Genomic DNA, 19,637 nt, shown 5'->3' on the forward strand with positions numbered 1-19,637 from the left:
TGTATCCGTTGCTCCCGATGTGCTCTCCTCTACATTGGGGAGACTGGGCGCCTCCTAGCAGAGCGCTTTAGGGAACATCTCCGAGACACCCGCACCAATCAACCAAATCGCCCAGTGGCTCAACATTTCAACTCCCCCTCCCACTCTACCGAGGATATGGAGGTGCTGGGCCTCCTCCACCGCCGCTCCCTCACCACCAGACGCCTGGAGGAAGAACGCCTCATCTTCCGCCTCGGAACACTTCAACCCCAGGGCATCAATGTGGACTTCAACAGTTTCCTCATTTCCACTTCCCCCACCTCATCCTAGTTTCAAACTTACAGCTCCGCACTGTCCCCCTGACCTGTCCGGACTTGTCCGACCTGCCTCGCTCCTTTTCCACCTATCCACTCCACCCTCTCCTCCCTGACCTATCACCTTCATCTCCTTCCCCACTGACCTATTGTACTCTATGCCACTCTCTCCCTACCCCCACCCTCCTCTAGCTTATCTCTCCACGCTTCAGGCTCTCTGCCTTTATTCCTGATGAAGGGCTTTTGCCCGAAACGTCGATTTTGCCTGTCCTCGGATGCTGCCTGAATTGCTGTGCTCTTCCAGCACCACTGATCCAGAACCAGTATTGATTTGTCTATCGTTCTGCCAAATCGGGCAGCACCATGGTTCAGAACAGTAACACAATGAGTGATAATAACAATGGCACATGCCATTGACATCTATCCCATTTCTATTTTGATATTCAGCAACTGTGAATAGCAAGACAAAAAAAAACCTTTAGGTAGACCTTTCCTGACACAGGATGTCCCAAAGTGTTTTACAGCCAATAAAGTCTGTTCGTTGAAGTGTAGCCACTGTCGCAGTGTAGGACATGATGCAGGAGCCCACCCAGCCAGATCTGGAGACTCCAGTCAGTGACTGAGCAATCTCTGCCCAGTAGAACTTGATACATAACAGTCGAATCAATAGAACTTAAGGGGATCACTGCAGACTGTTCCCAAACTGTTCTATGGATTATGAAACTTGTGAGGAGCATAAATGCACATCCTGTCTCCTCAAAAATCTTCCCCTTGGTGCTTGAGACCCCCAAAGAACCACATTTCCCACTCTGTGTAATCTTCTGTTCAATTTACAGTCCCCTCCCATCCCATTGGACAGCACAGTGGCTCAGTGGATAGCAATGCTGCCTCACAGGGACCCGGGTTCAATTCCATCCTCGGGTGACAGAATGTGTGAAGTTTGCACATTCTTCATGTGTCTGTGTGGGTTTCCTCTGGTTGCTCTGATTTCCTCCCACAGTCCAAAAATATGCAGGCCATGCTAAATTGCCCATAGTGTCCAGGAATGTGTAGCTTAATTAGCCATGAGAAATGCATGGTTACTGGGAGAGTGGGTCTGGGTGAAGTACTCTTTGGAGGGTTGATGCAAACTCGATGGGCCAAATGGCCTCCTTCCACATTATAGGGATTTTATGATTCTCTGATCCCCACCGACAAGCTGGGGCAGTAGCACTGGAAATTCTGTCCATATGAAGCCTGGAAGAGGATAGCTATCATCTTCCCGAAAGGCAGCACAGTTTCTCGACTCAGTTTGAGTATTGGTCACATGGAGACACTTTCAGAGGCTGTCATGAATCAGTTCCTTCCTGAAGAGAGGGGAAGTGTTTCGAGTAAAAGGAAAAAGCTTGACAGACTTATTGCTATTTTCCTGCCCACCAATATTGAATGTTTGTAAGAGAAAATAAATTTCATGTGCTGAATGTATTTTTGGTGTTATCTCATTGTTTTGACAGCAGCTAGGATAAAAGACGACTGTTTCATCTGAAGCGTTCCTGTTAGCCATCATTGTGATTTTATTGATCAGATGACATTTAAAATTGAAAATAGATTTACATGCCGATTGTGTTTCAGATTTGAATCTCAAAAGATGAATTAGAAATGCATCTCCCAAATTATCTCATTTAGTGTTACATTAAGTGTGTTAATTTTAGGGCAAATCAGAAAACAAAATGTTGCTTTTTCAGGGTGATTCAAATCTGTTTAAAAATAGTCTTCAATGACAACCACATTTCCTAACTTGCCCTCCTGACCCTCAGTTTTTACTGGGTAAATGTTCAGCCTAATGTAGACCCAGGGTTGATTATAAAACACGGTGACTTGGTCAGTGGCATAGCTGCAGAGATGCTGGATCTGAGTTTTGATTAAAATAAGTACAAAATATCAGTTATCCCTCTGCGTGCGCTGATCCCAATAAAAATACAGGAGGATGTTGGATGAGGATATGACTGACAGCACTCTTCTCTGGAGAAGAGAAGGGTTAAGGACAATGTGATGGAGACATTAAGGTTATGACATGGCTCACAAGGGCTAGATGGCGAGAAGATGTTTCCACTTGTCGAGGAGACTAAAGCTAAAACCCTTAGTTATTGGTAAATCAAAATGGGAATTCAGGACCCAAGTTTAGGGTGGCACGGTGGCTCAGTGGTTAGCACTGCTGCCTCACAGCACCAAAGGACCCAGGTACAATTCCAGCCTTGGGCGACTGTCTGTGTGGAGTTTGCATATTCTCCCCGTGTCTGCATGGGTTTCCTCCAGGCGTAACAGTTTCCTCCCACAGTCCAAAGATGTGCCGGTCAGGTGAATTGACCATTCTAAATTGCCCATAGTGTTAGGTGCATTAGTTAGAGGGAAATGGATCGGTGTGGACTCATTGGGCCAAAGGGCCTGTTTCCACACACTGTCGGGAATCTAATCTAACCTAGTGGTAAAAATATGCAGCTTGTTACCACATGGATTAGTTGAGGCAAAGACTGTGGATCCATTTCTGAGAAGCTAGATAAGTGCAGGAGGGAGGAAGGAAAACAAGGATATGCTGCTAGGATTTGAAGAAGGAAGGTGATGAGAGGCTTGTTTGGAACATGAACATTGGAGTCAAATGGCCTGTTTCTGTACCGCCATTCCACATACCCTTGTGTATCAGTCATGGTAAAATGCTCATGCGTAAAGGTTAAGGATGGTGCAGTTCTGAAGAGGGAGCAGCAGCCACAGACTGGTGACCCAGCCTAAATCAGTACACAATTGGAGTACAAATTCTCAAACCACATCAGGTCAGTTGGAATCCTTCTCCTAGATGTGTTTTATGGATTGGTGACCTAAACCAGCAATTTATTTTTTGGCCTTTAATGGGCATCCTGGATTGCCCATGGCTGTGGGTCTAAGGTTGAGGCCAGTCCAGGTATGTATGGCAGATTTCGTCCCCTAAAGGACCTTACTGAACCAGATTAGTTTTTAATAACAATCATTACAGAATTTTAATTCAAGATTTTTATTGAATTAACATTTCACCATCTGCCATGGTGGGATTTGAGCTTCTGGCCCTTGAACATTAGTCTGGGGTTCTGAATTACCGGTCCAATGATATTACCACCAAGCTATGGCCTCCTCCTTGAGCACATTGGGCAGTCTAATGCATCGGTGCAGTAATGCTGCACTGCCAGAGATGTCATCCTTTGGTTGAGACTCTTAACTAATTGTCTCAGGTGGACAAAACAGACTATGTTGCAATATTCCCATTCCAACCAATGCCAGCAAAATAATAGAGATTAATAATTGTTTCACCTCAATGTTGCTTGCAAATACAGAATAGCTGATGATATACACATAGGAACAGTAACAAGGGTCCAAGAGATGAATCTAATACGTTGTGTGAAATAGCACGAGTACTGGCTGGGTTTTTGTTTGATGGTACAGTTTTATTTCTTCATTCTTGAGGCAACACTAAAAATCTTCCTGTTTTATTCAAAGGGCAAAGTCGGTTTCCTCCATGTCAGAATTTCAACGTTTGATGGACAGTTCCCCTTTCCTCCCTGGTGGTCCTCAGCTACAGGTAGGCCTCACCAAGGATGAGACTACCCCACCGCTGTCTCCAGATGACCTGAAGTACATTGAAGAGTTCAACAGAAAAAACTGGGAGTACACTAACAGGGATAATCCAACAGAAGCCTGGATAGAAAAGACTGAAAGTGATAAAATAGTTAGCAGTTTAGCCTCAGAGCCCTTCCAGTCTGCCTCGTGGTACCTCACAACTAGTGCCACAATGACAACAAACACAACAAGCAGCCAAGATTACACTCAAAAACAGCTTCAGCGGAGTAGCATGAACCCAGATAAATTGGGAACGCGACTTTATCACAGCCCACCTCTGATTTGTCGGTTTGATGGGTCAGCACATCCTAAAAAAGATGGAACGAAAGTAGTTGATTCGGATTACGCATTTTCTAAGATCAAAGCGAATGGCAATGTCGTTGAGCCAAAGGCAGGTCCAGCAGATGTCTTTGGAAGATGGCCGTGTGACATTGGCAAGCACCATAAAGACCTGCTGGAGGGTGGGCTCCATCCAATGGAGCACCCAATCTGCAGCACTGTTGGCTTCGCTTCATCACTGCACGACTTGAAAATTTCTGGCAACATGAGTGATGACATGAAGGAAGTTGCTCATTCAGTCATGAGCCGAATACGTTCTAACTCAATAGAACCCCAGTTCAAAGACATTGCGTGTCAGACTAATGGCTTCACAAGTACGGGAACACAGACCACACGCACCATCAGTGTAGGTCTACAGACGGACTGTCTTAGAGGCATCAGCAGCAGTCCACACAAGTGTCTAACCCCAAAGGGAGGCTCAACTCCAGTGTCATCGCCCTCACGGAGTTTGCGAAGCAAACAAGTGGCTCCTGGAGTTGAGAAAATGCAGGCGAAATTTGAACGCACATGCTGCTCCCCAAAATATGGCTCACCCAAGCTGCAAAGAAAGATTTCAGCAAAATCCGATCAGCCAAAAGATCGGATTTTGCCCAATAACCAACAGAAGGGATTTAATGAGTCAGCCTGGGCCAGGTCGACCACCACACGAGACAGTCCAGTCCACACGACCATTAATGATGGCCTTTCAAGTTTGTTCAATATAATAGATCACACACCTATAGTTTGTGATACGTCGCAGAGATTGTCCAGGTCGATAAGTAGGTCTAAGGCCACAGAGCCCAGGTCAAATTATGTGCTGGTTCAGGAGTTTTTGAAGAGTGTCCGTGGCAGATCACCAAGCCCTGTCCACGTGACCATAGAATCCGAGATGGAAGGAGATGGCGAGGATCTCATTGCTAAGCAGGGAGTTCCCCTTTCTCCAGGATACACACTTGCTGAAAGCCCTGCCAGGATCTTAAACAAACACCCTTTTGAGCAGGCTCTTAACGAGGAACAAAATCAAGCTAAGAACAATCAGAAACCTGCCAATGATGATACAAAGGCAGATGATCCAGATGGAGCTTCCCCTGGTTCCCTTGAGGTAATTCTGTTTCTTTACTTTGTCTGAGTTCTTACAGACAATTTTAATACTTTCAAAAATATCTCCGAGCACTTTACATTATATCTGTGGCTGAATTCACAAAGCTGCAGGTCAGGGGACAACAGGTCAATTTTGTGTCAAGTGTTTTGTATTTTAGTCCTTTACGGTTGACTAGATCCCGACACTGTCAGAGAAAAGGGGATCTGGTTTATTGAGTTGTACACTAAGGTAGCGAGGTGAAAGGGATCTTGCAATGGCCATTGATCAAGCCCGTTTTTGTTTGGTGATGGAGAGTAAACAATTCCAACCCTTGCCCTAAGTTTTAAATGAGCTTTGGGTTTGACTTGCAGCTCAAAAAATTGTCAAATGCCAAACATGGTAAACAGCTTTAACACTTTGTGTCCATCTACAAGTCTTTGTTCAAGTCTAACTGTTGTATTAACAAAATAAAAACAAATTGAATCTTTTCTGGTCACCATTTCAACGGATTTGGAACCAATCATGGACATTGCTTTGTGGCATTGTCACAAGTTAATGTTGAGTATGTTTGGTTCACATTAAAATCGGTGAAGAACATGAGAACGGAATATGAGAATGAGAACACCCAACAAGGGTGACTGGATAGTGATGATTTCCGATGCATGACCTAAGATCCACAGACCTTCAATGTAGCACTGTCCAGACTGAGATCAGTTGCCTTCTACACAGACCAATAACTGGACACAGGATTCCCAATCCCCAGTGTTCAGCACATTATGCCAGAAAGCACTGAGCCATCAGAGAGCATTGGAAAACAAATGTTAAATTCATTTTCACTAGTTTTGAAAAACAAAGTACATTTTGTAAAGCCTTTTGACTTGCACTCATCAGAACATTCACAAGAATACTAGTGTAAAGGGAAATAATATTTTGTATGTTTGAGAGGAGAGTGCTCATTGGTTGGCAAGTAGGCAATGTCATTAGGGAATGCATAGAATTGGGGTCAGCTTGTTAATGTATGCATCTTCCTGTGCACAGTAGAATCAATTTAGAATTGTCAGTCAATTACAGGTTGGTGTCCTTACGTGTACTGTAAGGTACAGCGCTCTGTATTTTGCAGACAGAAAGCACTTGTACATGGACCGCAGCAAACACTGAGAACTTGGTTCTGAAGATGAGGAATACCGGACTCAAACCGTTAACTCTATTTCTGTCTTCGCAGATTTGCTGAGTTATTCCAGCATTCTCTGTGTTGGTTTCAGATCTCCAGCATCCACAGTATTTTGCTTTCATGTACATGCACTGCACTTGTTTCAACTCAACAAAATTGGTGACAGTTGATAGTTCATTCTTTGGGGCAATGCCTTGGCAAATCCGCATCAACCTGCCTGGTTTAATCTTAAGCAATGCTTTGCAGATAACTGTCGGTGATCACCAAATGGTGCAATCTCCATGGTAATGCCTCGACCAATCAGAATCCACTTCCCAACCAATGAACACTTTTTTTCTCACTTTGTGTAACATGTTGTTGCCCTTTACAGCAGTATTTCTTGTGAATGTCCCGATGAGCACAAAATGAAAATGAATGTGCCTTTTTCAGAGATACTCAGATTCTGTACTGTCAAACAACAGTGTATTTTATTCTCAAATTTCTTGGGAAGCAGTGACAGTGGGAGCACATGAGCACAGGAAATGGCTGTGAGCAGGAAGGAACAAGGTGGAAGATCTGGCAATTAGCAGCAGGAATCCAAATTAACTGCAGAGTGACCCTCGCTCCTGAAATTTGGTCACATTTCTAGAAGGAAAAAGTCAATCGAAAATGAATACTTTTGCCCAGTGTAAAGAAATATTTTAACATTCTAATGATGCTTTCATCTTTCCTGAACACCCAGCACGCAAAGAGAAAAACAAATAAGTTGCCTGTAATGCGGAAACTTCAGGAGATTTATGTTTTAAGATTTTGAAGGGAAATAAGAACAACTTTTCCACTGGGTCTAGAACAAGGAGACAACACACAAAACTGGGGTAGGCCCTTCAGAAAGCAGATCAAGGAAAATATTGAACAAAAGGTGATAGAAATGTAGAATCTTCTCTCACAAAAAGGCAATTGACACTAACTCAATGATTGATTTCAAATCTCAACGTGTGATTGCTAGTTGCTTTGCTTTTGCCAAGGGCTATGGAACTAAGGCAGGTAAGTGGAATCAGGGACATGATCTTACTGAACAGGAAAAGCTCAAAGCTAAATGGCAAACTTCCATTCTGATGTTCCTACTATACTAATAGCTGATTTGCAATTCAGAGGTTATGCTGTCGCTCACTTTGAAAAACTCTGGAACAAGCCTAGTAGTGTAAGTGCCAATTATCTGCCTATGTGGTTGCTGCGTTATGTCTGATGTAACACCTCAGGCTGATGTTTGGTATGACTCGTGGGTCCCAAAGAGAATATTGATGCTGGTTCAGTAATCATTGCATAGCTGCCCTTGATTGTGATTCACACAATTGTGTCTGAAAGGACTGAATTTTGCATCATTGAAGCAACTGGGGGTCGGGGATCAGTATCTAGAATCCACAAGTGAGCCTATTGTCTAACTCACTGCACTGATAATATAGGAGCAGGAATAATCATGCACAGCCAATAAGCTGCAGCCAACACCTCCTTACAATTATAGCATTGATATTAACTCTAAAACTACAATCCCAGATTATTTACAGTATTGTAATTGTCATTATAGTAGTATGTTACATATGTTCCAATACTATATATGAACAATACTAACCCTAATCATATCTCAGATCTGGAAGGCAGTCCCAGAGAATGAGGTGGCTTTGATTGTGACATTAATCGGGGAATTGGTGAAATAGCTAAAGGAAAAAGAAATTGAAAGGCCAGGGTGAAAAGGCATGGGAATGAGAAAAACTATGCAATTCTTACAGAGCCAGTATGGATTCCATGGGCTGAATAGCCTCTATTCAGTGATATTTCTTGATTATATTATGATGTTGGCCTTCAAACTCTTTCAGTAATAATTGAAGCCCTTTGGTATGTTAGGTTTTATTGGTGTAAATAAAGCCATTTCTTGTAATATGTTCACATTCTGGTGGGTGGTTGGAATGTATACTGGAAAATCCAACTGAAGCTTCCGTCTGAATTCTCATTATTCCTAACTGGAAATCATGTTCAAGCCCAACCCTGACAGAAATGTGACTCTAGGATTCACTATAATTGAGTCCTATCTGTTTGGTCTGTCAGATGGAGGTGATAAACTCACTGAGTGGGTGTCTCCACTGTCTACACTCAGGCAGATCAGATTATCCAAAGACCATTCATTTCAAAGTGCTGAGAAAACCCACCCTCCTATAGGAAGAATATCAAAACTGCTAGGGATTTATTTTGGGTTCAGGCGAAGAAGCAATCGTTAAAATGCCTTTCAAAAGGTAGAAACCATCATCAGAAGGTCAATGTATCTCTTTATCTTGTAACAGCTTCATAAAGTGATCAGAACCCACAGACCCCAGGCCGTTATTGGTCAGTTTGATATGAGGATTCCAATAAAAGGGGAGAAGGTAAGAGTGAAGTTGTCACTGCAAAGAAAAGCCCCTGTGGGGTGGATTATAAAGTACAGGAGAGGCTTCCACATGTAGGATAGTCAGTAATAAATCCAGTGCAGAATTCAAAACTCTGTAAACAGAAAGTGATTGGAATTTGGAACTAACTCCTTGCCACGAGAAATAGTAAATGTGAATCAAATTGATACAGAAAGCAAAATAATTACTTCAGGGAGATATGATTGTATGGATATGTTGCTGAAGACAAAGGAGACCTGTGTGGATAATGAACAACAGCAAGGACCTGATGTGCCGAATGGCCCTTTTTCTGTTATAAATGCTCTGTAAAAGATGCCAATGCGCTCTGCATCTCCCAAAGCTCAGACTCACCATCTCCACTGCTGACTGCTCTGTCCCTTTTCTATGGTGTCAATAGTGATCCTTTCCATAGGAATCAGGGTTGGCCATGAAGTGGCTCCTCCATTTTGTTCGCTGGTTGTCTCCTTCCTTTTATTGGCCAGCTTCTGGAAGAAGAGGGGAATTGTGTTCAGATGTGCCTCATGAAGGTTTTTTCAACATGAGAGAGTCAGTTTACTATCGTGGGTATGGTGACAGGTAAAAACATACACACAAGGGACATGTCTGAAACAGGGACAAGCTTCCCACTGATCACTCCCTGGTTTGGAACACCTTAAAGTAATGTTCCTTTATCAAACAATGGAGACAGGGGACATCTTTAAAATGATCTATTTTATTTTATTTTTATGTGTGTAAGTTGTTCTCAAATTAATATTTTACAGCTGTTTCTTTTTGATTTATAACCATCGAGTATATAACGTGTGGTTTATACTACTTGAAGCGAGATTGATGTATGAATTCAACAGTCTGTGCACAATGAGCATTCATTGAAATCTTTAATTCTGCTTTGATCCTAAGATCCACAGTAAATTTGTTAAACCTCGTTGCACCTAATGAGGTAACTCAAACTTAACGCTTCATATGTCAATTGTTTTTAGGTCAGTGGACAATTAGTATGCTCATATTGAAAATCCCCATTGAGTAACTGAGTCATTCGGGCAAACCTATGAGTCCTGACGTCAAAATGTATCTGTTTCTGAATCAGTAACTGATCAATTTGGAGAGTACCCTACACATTAACATTACCAGCTGAAACTCTCTTTGTTCTACTCACTACTCAGCTTGAAGATTGTGGGTTCAAGTCCCCTTCCAGGGATTTGAACATAACATTCTATCCAGGGATGTACTCCCAAGATATTGAAAACCATAGCTGCTCTTTCAGTTGGATGTAAAATCATGTAAATTAATGACATAATTTGGAGCATGAGCAGGGGAGTTATCTCCAATGTCCTGTCCTTAATCAACATCACAAACAGATTCTCTGGTCATTATCACCTAGCTGTTTCTGAATGTTTTCTGTGCACAATTGGGCTACCACATTTCCTACATTATAGTAATAACCACACTTCGAATTTATTTACATGGCTATAAAGTGCTTTGGGTTTTGTGAAGGGACTGTATAAAACTTGCAGGTCTTTCTGTTTAATAACAACTGTATCAATGTGTAACTTTGCTCTTTATCTTGTCTTATTTTTCTTCTGTCTGTTCTGCCCAGAGCCAAACTCTCTTACTAACCACCCCCTGGGGACTCTAACCCTGCTGCCTCACTACTGTAAGTTCTTTATTAACAACCTTGCTGGCGTTTGAGCTATCTGTTTAATAAATATCAGTAGAAAGATCCTTCATTTTCCAAATTAGTTACCTGTATTATGATATTGAAACTGGATCATACATTTTTTGATCATTATCAAATGCTTTAAGCTGTACAGTTTGAGAAGAATGAGGTTTGTGTGACTCCGACTAAATGGAATGAATGGAAAAGCAGTGTATTGCAACATTACCGGTTAATCTTATGGAGTCATAGAGTCATTCAGCACTGAAACAGACCCTTCAGTTCAACTCATCCATGCCAACCAAGTTTCCCAAACTAAACTACTCCCACCTGCCTGTGTTTGGCCCCGATTCCTCTAAGTCTTTCTTATCCATGTACCTATCCAAATATCTTTTAAATGTTAAGATCTGTAAACTTAGTAAATTAGCAGGGAAATGATAAAGGATGTTCCCATAAAATGACTCACATTTCAGGCAGTCAGGTGATAAATGAAAATGGTACCAATAAGATTATCAACACCCTTAAGAATACAATCACAAATTGGACCCATGTAGCCAATCTGAGACTGATCATGTAATGTTCATGCATTAGCAAGTCAATTGGAGACCAATTCCGTGATGAGTAACTCACTTTCTGACTCCACATAGGCCTGTCAGCCATCTGCAAGGCACAAGTCAGGAGTGTGATGGAATACTCTCCTGGGTGATTGCAACTCCAACAACAATCAATAAGCTTGACACCATCATCCTGGTTTGTTCTAAAGCAGCTCATTTGATTGGCATCACATCTACTTGCAACCTGGTTCCATAGCATTTTCTCTCTTACATGATGGAGACTAGCATTTGTCTTTAATAAGTGTGTCAGTTTTTTTTTACTAAACCTGGAGCATCAGAGACAAAGAAAATAGTTTCTCTTAAGTTAATACATACCGAATGTACTTAATTCCAAAAGATAGATTATGCATTATAAAAATAAACTCTAGTGTAATATGGAAATATAACACTGGGTGTTTTTCTTTGTATAAATTTATGTGATGAGGGCAGGTGCTGACTAGACCAGCAATTATTGCCCATCCCAAAGGGCAGTTCCGAGTCAGCCATATTGGTATGGGTCTGGAGTCACTTTACTTAGAGAGTAGTAGGGATATGGGGCACCCTGTCTGCAACAGAAGTAGACTCGCCAACCTTAAGGGCATTTAAATGGTCATTGGATAAACATATGAATGAAAATGGAACAGTATAGGATAGATAGGCTTCAGAATCGTTCCACAGATCGGTGCAACATTGAGGGCCGAAGGGCCTGTACTGCACTGTAATGTTCTGTGTACTCCAGACCAGGTAAGGATGACAGTTTCCTTCCCTAAAGGACAATAGTGAACCAGATGGGTTTTTCCAACAATCGACAATAGATTCATGGTCATCATTAGACTCTTAATTCCAGATTCCTTTAAATACCTTTATCTAATCCTGCCTTTATCCAAATAATGATAAAAATGCACAATGGGTGTGTTGACATTTGAAAAAGAGAAAGTATTAGACAATTCAGATAGACATCTTTTGTCAAGTCTGATTGAACACTATCCTGACAAGAGAACATACTTATAAAGCGAAGCAAAACAATGAGTGGGAGTACATACAAGGATCAAGTAGAATCAGCAAGGGGCTTCATATCAGGCCTAACAAATAGAGATATACAGCACGGAAACAGACCCTTTGGTCCAACTTGTCCACTTTATCAGTCGAGGCATACAAAGTCAGAACCGTCTAATCTTGTCACAAATTGGGGCATAATTGAATAATTGGGGCTCATTCTGGGGTAGGTGGAACCTCTACAAACAGGATGGTCTTCACCGCAACCAGCAGGGTACCAATATCCTGAGGGGGATCATATGCTAATGCTGTTCAGGTAGGTTTAAACTAATTCAGCAGGGGGATGGGAACCTGAATTGTAGTTCAAGTATAGAGAAGGTCGAGAGTAGGGAGGTCGGAAATAAGGGTTCAGGGTCGCAAGATGGCATCAGCAAGCAAAAAGCTGGTTTGAACTGTGTCAATCTCAATGCCAGGAACATCCAGAGTAAGGTGGGTGAACTTGCAGCATGGATTGTACCTGGGACTTCGATGTTGTGGCCATTTCAGAGACATGTTTAAAGCAGGGACAGGAATGGTTGTTGCAGGTTCTGGGATTTAGGTGTTTCAGTAAGAACAGAGAAGATTAGATTAGATTCTCTACAGCGTGGAAACAGGCCCTTCAGCCCAACAAGTTCACACCACCCCTCCGAAGAGAAACCCACCCAAACCCCTACCCTATATTTCCCTCTGACTAATGCACCTAACACTGTGGGCAATTTAGCATAGCCAATTCACCTGACCTGCACATCTTTGGATTGTGGGAGGAAACCCACGCAGACACGGGGAGAATGTGCAAACTCCACACAGACAGGTGGGAATCGAACCCAGGACCCTGTTGCTGTGAGGCAGCAGTGCTGACCGCTAAGCCACCATGCCGCCCTATGGGAAAGTGCTGTGGCATTGTTAGTCAAGGACAGTATTACAGCTGCAGGAAGGACATTTGTGGACTCGTCAATTGAGGTAGTATGGGCTGAGATTAGAAACAGGAAAGGAGAGGTCCCCTTTTGGGAGTTTTCTATAGGCCTCCAAATTGTTCCAGAGCTATAGAGGAAAGGATAGCAAAGTTGATTCTCGATAGGAGCGAGACTAACAGAGTAGTTGTTATGGGAGACTTGAACTTGCCAAATATTGACTGGGAATACTATAGTTCAAGTACTTTAGATGGGTCAGTATTTGTCCAATGTGTGCAGCAGGGTTTTCTGACACAGTACGTAGACAGGCCAACAAGGGGAGAGGCAACATTGGCTTTGGTACTGGGTAATGAACCCGGCCAGGTGTTAGATTTCGAGGTAGGTGAGAATTTTGGTGATAGTGACCACAATTCAGTAATGTTTATTTTAGCAATGGAAAAGGATAGGTATACACTGGAGGGCAAGAGGTACAGCTGGGGGAAAGGCAATTATGATGTGATTAAACAAGATTTAGAATGGGAAAGTAAACAGCAGGTCATGGGCACAATAGAAATGTGGAGTTTATTCAAGGAACAGCTACTGTGCGTCCTTGATAAGTATGTACCTGTCAGACAGGAAGGATGTTGTTAAGTGCAGGAGCCGTGGTTTACTAAGGAAGTTGAATCCCTTGTCATGGGTATGTTAGGATGAGATATGAAGGCTCTGTCAGGGCCATTGAGCATTACAGGGTAGCCAGGAAAGACCTAAAGAGAGAGGTAAGATGAGCGAGGAGGGGACATGAGAAGTTAATGGCGGATAGGATCAGGGAAAACCTTAAAGCTTTCTACAGGTATATAAGGGATAAAAGAATGACAAGAGTAAGATTAGGGCTAATCAAGGACAGTAGTGGGAAGTTGTGTGGGTAGTCAAAGGAGATAGAGGAAGCACTAAATGAATATTTTCCGTTGATATTCACACTCGAAAAAGACAATGTTGTCAAGGAGAATACTGAGAAACAGGCTACTAGACTAGATGGGATTAAGGTTCACAAGGAGGAGGTGTTAGAAATTCTGGAAAGTGTGAAAATAGATAAATCCCCTCGGCCGGATGGGATTTATCCTAGGATTCTCTGGGAAGCCAGGGAGGAGATTACCGAGCCTTTGGCTTTGATCTTTATGTTGTCATTGTCTACAGGAATAGTACCATAACACTAGAGGATAGAAAATGTTGTTCCCTTGTACAAGAAGGGAGTAGAGACAACCCTGGTAATTATAGACCAGTGAGCCTTACTTCAGTTGTGGATAAAGTGTTGGAAAGGGTTATAAAAGATAGGATTTATAATCATTTAGAGAGGAATAATTTGATTAGGGATAGTCAACACAGTTTTGTGGAGGGTAGTTCGTGCCTCACAAATCTTATTGAGTTCTTTAAGAAGGTAACCAAACAGGTGGATGAAGCTAAAGTGATTGATGTGGTGTATATGGATTTTAGTAAAGCATTTGATAAGGATCCCTATGGTAGGCTACTGCACAAAATGCAGAGGCATGGGTTTGAGGGCGATTTAGCAGTTTGGATCAGAAATTGGCTAGCTGAAAGAAGACAGAGGCGGGTGGTTGATGGGAAATGTCCATCCTGGAGTTCAGTTACTAGTGGTGTCCTGCAAGGATCTGTTCTGGGTCCACTGCTGTTAGTCATTTTTATAAATTAGATTAGATTAGATTACAGTGCGGAAACAGGCCCTTCGGCCCAACAAGTCCACACCGACCCGCCGAAGCGAAACCCACCCATACCCCTACATTTACCCCTTACCTAACACTACAGGCAATTTAGTATGGCCAATTCACCTGACCTGCACATCTTTGGATGGTGGGAGGAAACCGGAGCACCTGGAGGAAACCCACGCAGACACGGGGAGAACGTGCAAACTCCACACAGTCAGTCACCTGAGGCGGGAATTGAACCCGGGTCTCTGACGCTGTGAGGCAGCAGTGCTAACCACTGTGCCACCGTGCCGCCCACTAAATGACCAGGATGAGAGCGTAGAAGGATGGGTTAGTAGATTTATGGATGACACTAAGGTTGGTGGGGTTGTGGATAGTGCCGAAGGATGTTGTAGGTTACAGAGGGACATAGATAAGCTGCAGAGTGGGCTGAGAGGTGGTAAATGGAGTTTAATGCAGAAAAGTGTGAGGTGATTCACTTTGGAAGGAGTAACAGAAATGCAGAGTACTGGGTGAATGGTAAGATTCTTGGTAGTGTAGATAAGCAGAGAGATCTTGATCTCCATGTACATAGATCCCTGGAAGATTCCGCCCAGGTTGATAAGGCTGTTAAGAAGGCATACAATGTGTTAACTTTTATTAGTAGAGGGATTAAGTTTTGGAAACACGAGGTCATGCTACAGCTGTACAAAATTCTGGTGCGGCTTGAAGGGCCAAAGGGCCTTTCTGTACTGTATGATTCTGTGTGCTCCATTTCTCTAACTCTGCCCTCTGCTGTTGCCCCTATCAATCAGCTAGGCCCCACACTCTACAATTTCTTCTCAAAATCTTTCTACCTCTGTCTCCTCCTTCGAGAGACTCTCTAAATCACAACATTTTCACCCAGCATTTGACCATCCTCCTAAAACATTCAATTTTCATTTAATGTCCATATTCTTTAGTCCACCAATGAAACATGTCTTGATATTTGTGCACAAGTTACTATTCTCTGGATTACAAAAGCAGAAAATTATGGACAGATAGGGGGAAGATTTATATTTCTTAATGAATATTGGATCTCCATGAAGTAAAATCAATGCCTTAAACATATTTATCTATTCCATTTATTATACTTGGAATGATTTTAACAGACTATACTTTTCTTACAAAGAGACTGCAAAAAGATATTAGTGCCCCCTGCAATAGGACATTCGTGAACTGTGTCAGAGAGATGTCTACACTATTAGTAATCGTAAACAGACTTTACACAAAGTGAGTTAAACAGACATTTCTTAATCTGGATCTGCTTTTATTCTTTATTAATGTTGGCTGTCTAAAAAAAATGTAGAAATCATTTAAAAGCTCTTTCATTCGTTAATGCTTTTCATGCAAGTAGTTCATAAACATTAGGCAATTCCTGAGTCCTCTTTGATCCTTTCCCCCTCTCTCTGCTTAAATGATGCATTTGTTAGCAATGACAGCTCAGGACTAATGGGCCAAAAAACATTAATTAATTACCAAGTAATTTCCTCATTCATTGAATCAACATTGAAAATTTAATTTAAGGAAAGGAACATTCTTCTTAACATCTTAAGTAGCCTTCATATGAAATTAGCATTCACTATTACCTCTGTGACAACACTTAAAAATTAGAACAATTTTCAGCTGCTTACACGCACTTTTTAAAAGACATTGATTATTTAGGTACAAGTGGGAAACAGCAGCATCTCTTGGGACACCCAAGACCAACCTGATACAACTTTCTAGTAACCTTTTAAGTGACTGCCCAGCATTTCCTCCAGAAACAGCTAGGAAGTTGTATGAAAATCGCAGTCTAATGGCAAAAACAGAATGATTTAAGTTTTCAATTACAGATGATCATTAATTAGTACTGTAGGTCAGTAACACGTTGAGTTCTTCACTGTGGTTGGTCTTTCCATTAACTTTCCCCTCTCTGCATTCAACTTCTTTGCTTTTCCTTTGAGTTTCCAACCTAACAGAAAGGTCAGTTTTATCCATTAGCTGTCATTTCACTGGCTGGGTACTGTCTGGCCTGATGAATGTTTCCAGCTTATTCTCATTCTCTTTTAAAAATGTATCTGCTTTTGGATTTGTGATACTCCCTCCTCCGAGCACGTTTGTAATTGTTACTGGTCACCTTTCTGTTTTCCTGGCAGCTTTCCATTCTTTTGATATTCCTTTTGTTTTGACAACTGCCTGCAATGTCTCTTCTACACTAACAAATGTCTTGAGCCTGTTCTCTTTATTTCACTGTGTTTACAAGTTTTTCTCAATGCCTATGAGATTAATGACTGTTTCTGAAAAAAGGCATGTTTTGTTGAAGCTTTGCATCTTCAGGAAATTTTACAAGGATGCAAATTCATAGCGAATCCAACATGTATACTGCATGAGAGAATGAGTGATTGGTAGAAGGCCATGAAGAAGGCACATATTCTATTAATGTTGTTTGGCAGTTAACAACCAGACTTTGGTAAACCAAGAGATTGTCTCTGATTTGTTAGGGCAAAGAACAGGGCCCTGTTTATTAATCTGTGTGGCTTTCAGAATATGTAAGTACTGCAATACTGAAAACCCAACTTGCAATCCTAAGTTGGTTTACAGTGTAACTTCTCACACATTCAGGATTATCCTGCAAATGAGCAAATCCTGCAATTGCTCAGTTGCAGAATTTGAATTTATACTCTTGTGAAATATCCTGATGGGTACAAGATGAGAAACTTCAATAAATGATGTCTTCTTTCAGCAATACTCAAGTTCCATACTACTGAATGACTAAATTAAAGAGTATTAATTATTATCGTTAGGCATGTAGAAACCTATTTATAGTTATCTCCTTGAAGGTATTAAATACAGAATGTCTTCAATTTGGGGATTATTCTAGTGGTATAGCTATTGTTCACAAGAAAAGTGGGAGAAAAAAAACAATGAGATTCAACAGCTTGATAATAAGTTGGAAACTATCTCTCCAGCTCTGGCAGAACTTTAGCTCAGGGTCATGAAATCTGGATTCTCAGTGGTTACAACCAGACCTTATGGCACACAGTTGTAACCTACAGCTTCATAGCATTCGGTTCCAATTTGAGGATTTTGAAATCGTTTTTCTTAATTCTGGAAATGCTTCCCAGTTTCCATCTCAGGTTCTATCCTCTAGCTCTCGAAACTGACAGACAGGCAGATGCAAGAGGGCTGTGTAAATTTAAGACAAGGTTATTAAAATAGATTAAATTGTCATTTATCTCATGCTATTTTTGTGGGACCTTGAGTTGCAAAAATTGGATTCCAATTTGCTTGCATCATAAAGCTAACTATTCTGGCCAGCTAACGAAGCTAATGGGTCCCATCACCAAGTCCAGATCCAATATGATCTTGTCTCCCTTGCTATTCATGTCCGGTTTCTGCCTTTTCATTCACCTCCTGGACTGGAACAAAAATCTTCCCACAGATCACTTCGGGCAACAATTTCCAAATTCCTTAACTCCTTGGCCTTCCTCATGACATGATAATCCTGTAGCTGATACCCTCAGCCCAGTGAAACTCTTACTGTTTTCCACCTTGGCCACTCCTCCTCAGACGCCCCCTCTTATTGGCACTCCCTTATACATACATGGACCGCACCAGCTGTTTACCAGATGAATCTGGAACAATCCAGTGTTTTGAATCCTAGTTTCCACGATTAAAATCTGCTTTAGCTTCCACTGTGGCAGTCCCTCACCTTTTAAACCCAACATGGAATGTCTGTTGATAGCCCCTCTTTCTGCCGACCTCGGTAGTTTACCTCTGTGTCGAATTGCTTTCCCTTATATGATCAATGAGAAAGAGCCTTGTGAGTTTGATAAGTCACAATCTACAAGGAAGCTTAGTTCAGCTGGCTTCACCTCCAGAATGTGGGGACTAATAGTCCTAGAAATCACACCAACTGCATTCATAATGTTATTGAGTATATTATGAGTATATGTGAAAACATCATTCATGGGATGAGGAGTTCGCAGGCTAGTCCAGCATTTGTTGCTCATCTGTGATTGCCCACATTACTGTGGGTCTGGAGTCACATGTAGGCCAGACCAAGTAAAGATGGCAGTTTCTTTCCCTAAAGGACATTAGTGAACCATACAGGTTTTTCCGACAATCAGTTCATGATCATCGTTAGACTCTTAATTCCAGATGCTTATTGAAGTCAAATTCCACCACCTTCCATAAAGGGACTTGAACCTGGATCCCCATAAACATTACCTTGGTCTCTGGATTAACAGTCCAGCGATAATACCATTAAGCCCCTGCCTTCCCTAACTGGGCCTATTGGGGAATACACAGAACAGATTTCAGCTTTTCAAAGGTAAAAATGAGCAAAAGATTGTTCCTTTGCGATACAGGTAACCCACAAAATGCAAGAACTTTGTTGAAAATTGTTTAAAAAGTAATCGTATAGGACTCTCACTAAAACTTCATTCATATCTGACAGCATATTCAATTATTCGTTGGTTGTGCCATTTATTTTCCCAGTTTACACACGAGTTTGAAATTAAGGCTATTTCATTTTTCAATTCAGGAGCTCTAAGCAAGTAGCAATAAATAATGATGAATTCTCATGATTATAGTCTCATTGCCAAGACCTTAATGGAGCCCGTTCTTCAAGGAATAGCACATTATTGAGAGTTTAGACAGAGCAGCAGTTCACTGAAATCAGACCATTTTCCAATGTCGGTTTCATATTTCCATCCAGGCTGATAGACAAACTGCAGCTGCTTTATCTTACAAGAAAAGTGTAGACTGCGATCTTTTAGAATGTAACAGTAAAACTTTTTAACTTGCGCAATTATAATTCTGTAGATTAAAATGATGTATC

At 41.6% G+C, this 19,637-nt stretch overlaps 1 protein-coding gene across 3 annotated transcripts in view; it reads left to right on the plus strand.

Annotated features, from left to right (window-relative positions):
* Positions 1–19,637, plus strand: part of mtcl1 (microtubule crosslinking factor 1) — a 211,681-nt gene that overhangs the window by 180,822 nt on the left and 11,222 nt on the right. For 2 of the 3 annotated variants that reach the window (XM_043687777.2, XM_043687776.2), the window contains exon 13: positions 3,798–5,337. In XM_043687777.2, coding sequence (XP_043543712.2) covers positions 3,798–5,337 — 1,540 coding nt within the window. Of the gene's footprint in view, positions 1–3,797; positions 5,338–10,498; positions 10,556–19,637 lie in introns of all 3 variants that reach the window. The other variant, XM_043687778.2, reaches the window with a different exon arrangement.

The sequence above is a fragment of the Chiloscyllium plagiosum genome, unplaced genomic scaffold, assembly GCF_037043375.1.
Source record: "Chiloscyllium plagiosum isolate Xiang-an unplaced genomic scaffold, Cpla_swu_hap1 HiC_scaffold_4, whole genome shotgun sequence".
NCBI lineage: Eukaryota > Metazoa > Chordata > Chondrichthyes > Orectolobiformes > Hemiscylliidae > Chiloscyllium > Chiloscyllium plagiosum.